Raw genomic sequence first — 2,943 nt, 5'->3', positions numbered from 1 at the left:
CACTTCTTAATCCCGGAGCTCCAGGGTAGCTTCCTCTTCCTCTTGGCGCCACAGCTAGAACACTTCCCCAGCCTCCCTTCCAACTGGGTGTACCATGTAACTGAGTTGAGCAAAGATTATAAACAGAAACCACGTGTTCCCCATCCAGGCCTGGTCCATGAAAACCTCCCACATGTGCTTCTCCATCTCGTTCCCATCTCCTGGTGAACGAAGAGGGCTCTGCGCCTGAAAGAGGAGGTCAAATCCACAAGACTGGAGAAGACGTAGGCCCCTGAATGACGGCATGAAGGCACCTGCCAAACAGGAACACCACTTGGGTTTCACATGGCTTGTTATGGTAAACTACTGACATTCTGGGCTCATTGGCTATGGTGGTTAACAATAGTCATGCCATTTTAACAAGAAATACAGGAAGCTGAGATGGGTTTAGAGAATGAATTAATAAATTCATTGTTTCATTGGGGGTTGCTTTGCTTTGAGGTAACACAAAACCTGACCTAAACTAATTTAAAGGGGGATAAAAGGTTATTGACAATATTTCTGACTTTAGGCAGCTTAGAAGGTAGCCTTTTCCACAGTTAGGAGTTTCACTCTGATTGGTCCAATGTAGGCCATGTGCCCCACCTAGGAACTAATCAGAAAGCCACGCAGTGTGATTCCCTGGTTGACTTCGGTGGAGTGGCATGCTTGGAGGAGGAGAACAATAGACTCTGCCCAGAGCAAGGGTAAGGGTGATTCCCCAAAGGGAAGGCAGGGTACCACAACTAAAGAACGTTGGGTATTTAAAAGCAGTAAACGTGCTTTACTTTCTGTTATGAACATGCCTAATTATCTGGAATATCCAAATGGAGAGAACTTTGCAAATGGTTTGAAATATAACATTCAAATGTAGGTAGAACAGAACCAGGCGTGTAGTTTAATCCAGGCTGCCTGAAGAAGAGATTTCCTTCCTTTTTTTCTGACTTTCAAATCATAGAAGATAGACCCGGGGGGAAGAGAGGGAGAATAAAAGAATTCCTTTTAGGAATCCCGTTTGATAAGGTGGCTCCATTGTGTCCCTTGCCTCTCCTTTCTCCTGGGTCTTTATCTGAGAAATTTGTGAAGTAAAGAACATGTTTTAGAGACGCAACTGAGGAATACAATCTTTTTATATATGATCTCTTATCATATATAATTTTGGAGATTACACTGAAAACCTCACACTCCCACAGGCTTTTTTTAAATGTGTTTTTCAGCCCCTTTCTCCAGCTGCCGCTAAGGTGCTCGGTTCTTCCGAGGAAGCTCAGGCCGCGTTGGGGTGAGGCCCTCACTTCATCCGGCGACTAGTACCGCTCCCGGCAGCTGCTCGCCCAGCACCCACCCTCGCCATGGCCTCCGTGTCGGAGCTCGCCTGTATCTGCTCGGCCCTCATCCTGTACGACGATGAAGTGACAGTGACAGAGGATAAGATCATTGCCCTCATTAAAGTGGCTGGTGTAAATGTTGAGCCTTTCTGGCCAGGCTTGTTTGCAAAGGCTCTGGCCAATGTCAACATGGGGAGTCCCATCTGCAATGTAGGGGCTGGTGGACCTGCCCCGGCAGCTAGTGCTGCACCAGCAGGAGGTCCTGCCGCCTCCACCACTGCGGCCCCAGCTGAGGAGAAGAAAGTGGAAGCAAAGAAAGAAGAATCTGAGGAGGCTGATGATGACATGGGCTTTGGTCCTTTTGACTAAACTGGCTCTTTTGTAACACAGTCAATAAAAGCTGACCTCTGTTGGGAAGAAAAAAAAATGTGTTTTTCAGATTCCATCGATGAGGGCTGCCGAGTTGAGTCGCACAACTCCACAACTCCAGAGACAAGCTTTCACTGAGAATTCAGAGGAATATGCCACTGTATTTGTACAATATACTGGATTCAGGCATTCTTCACATAAAAAAAAAAAAAAAAAAAAAAAAAAGTCTTTACCTGGACATAGGAAATCTGACCATGGTCTGAAACCTACTTCCACAGCTTGGAACATCCTAAAGCAGCATTTTTCAACCGCTGTTCCGCGGCACACTATGTTGCCTGGTGTGCCGTAGGTGCAGACAAGACAAGAATTTTATAATTTTTCACTATTTTGTTTACTTAATATTTCATAATAAAGTAATTATAAAATACTTTCTTTGTGTTTATTTGATTCCTATTCAAGAGAATTACTTTATATATAGTCAATATAGGCACAGAGTTAAATTTTTTAACATTTTCTAATGGTGGTGTGCCTCGTAATTTTTTTAATGAAACAAGTGTGCCTTTGCCCAAAAAAGGTTGAAAAACACTGTTCTAAAGCCTTCCCCATACTTTTGTAAATGTTTGATCTTGCATCAGGTCCTCTATATTCTATTTACTTCCTTTTGGATGTTACTATGTCCTCCTGATATTCCATGCCCCCCAATTCCTCTCCTTCATCTGAGTCTGCCATCTTGGTTCTACCCGCTGTGGCTTCCTATGAAAATTATGCTGAAACCAAACATTCTCTGAGCTTAACTTAACAACTTCACTGAAGTGTTAAGGTTGTCACTGCAGAAGAATTATACCACATACCAGACAGTAAACAAATGAATGAAAAAATCCCCATTAGATTTTTCTTCTCTCCCCACAAATCCCACCTTATAAGCTCAAAGCCACAATTTTGACACTCTTCCATAAAGCTTTTCCAAAATCTTTTCCTGCTCCAGTCTTTTTCCAGTATCTTCTATTAGACTCTTTATACCAGAACCATGCCATCCTGATTATTGTAACTTTATTTTATTTTTTTAATATATTTTATTGATTTTTTACAGAGAGGAAGGGAGAGGGATAGAGAGCTAGAAACGTCGATGAGAGAGAAACATCAACCAGCTGCCTCTTGCACACCCCCTACCGGGGATGTGCCCGCACCCAACGTACATGCCCCTGACCGGAATCGAACCTGGGACCTTTCA

General features: G+C 43.5%; 1 protein-coding gene across 1 annotated transcript; it reads left to right on the top strand.

Moving 5' to 3' along the window:
- The first annotated feature begins 1,253 nt into the window (after nt 1–1,253).
- LOC311626479 (large ribosomal subunit protein P1-like) lies at nt 1,254–1,747 on the top strand. Its single transcript, XM_084891902.1, has one exon. The coding sequence runs from the start codon at nt 1,368–1,370 to the stop codon at nt 1,710–1,712; it is 345 nt and encodes a 114-aa protein (XP_084748028.1). The 5' UTR covers nt 1,254–1,367; the 3' UTR covers nt 1,713–1,747.
- The last annotated feature ends 1,196 nt before the right edge of the window (nt 1,748–2,943 follow it).

The sequence above is a fragment of the Pipistrellus hanaki genome (assembly GCF_964339955.1).
Source record: "Pipistrellus hanaki genome assembly, chromosome: 8".
NCBI lineage: Eukaryota > Metazoa > Chordata > Mammalia > Chiroptera > Vespertilionidae > Pipistrellus > Pipistrellus hanaki.
The sequence above is the reverse complement of the archived record's forward strand: the minus strand, read 5'-3'. Positions and strand labels throughout refer to the sequence as shown.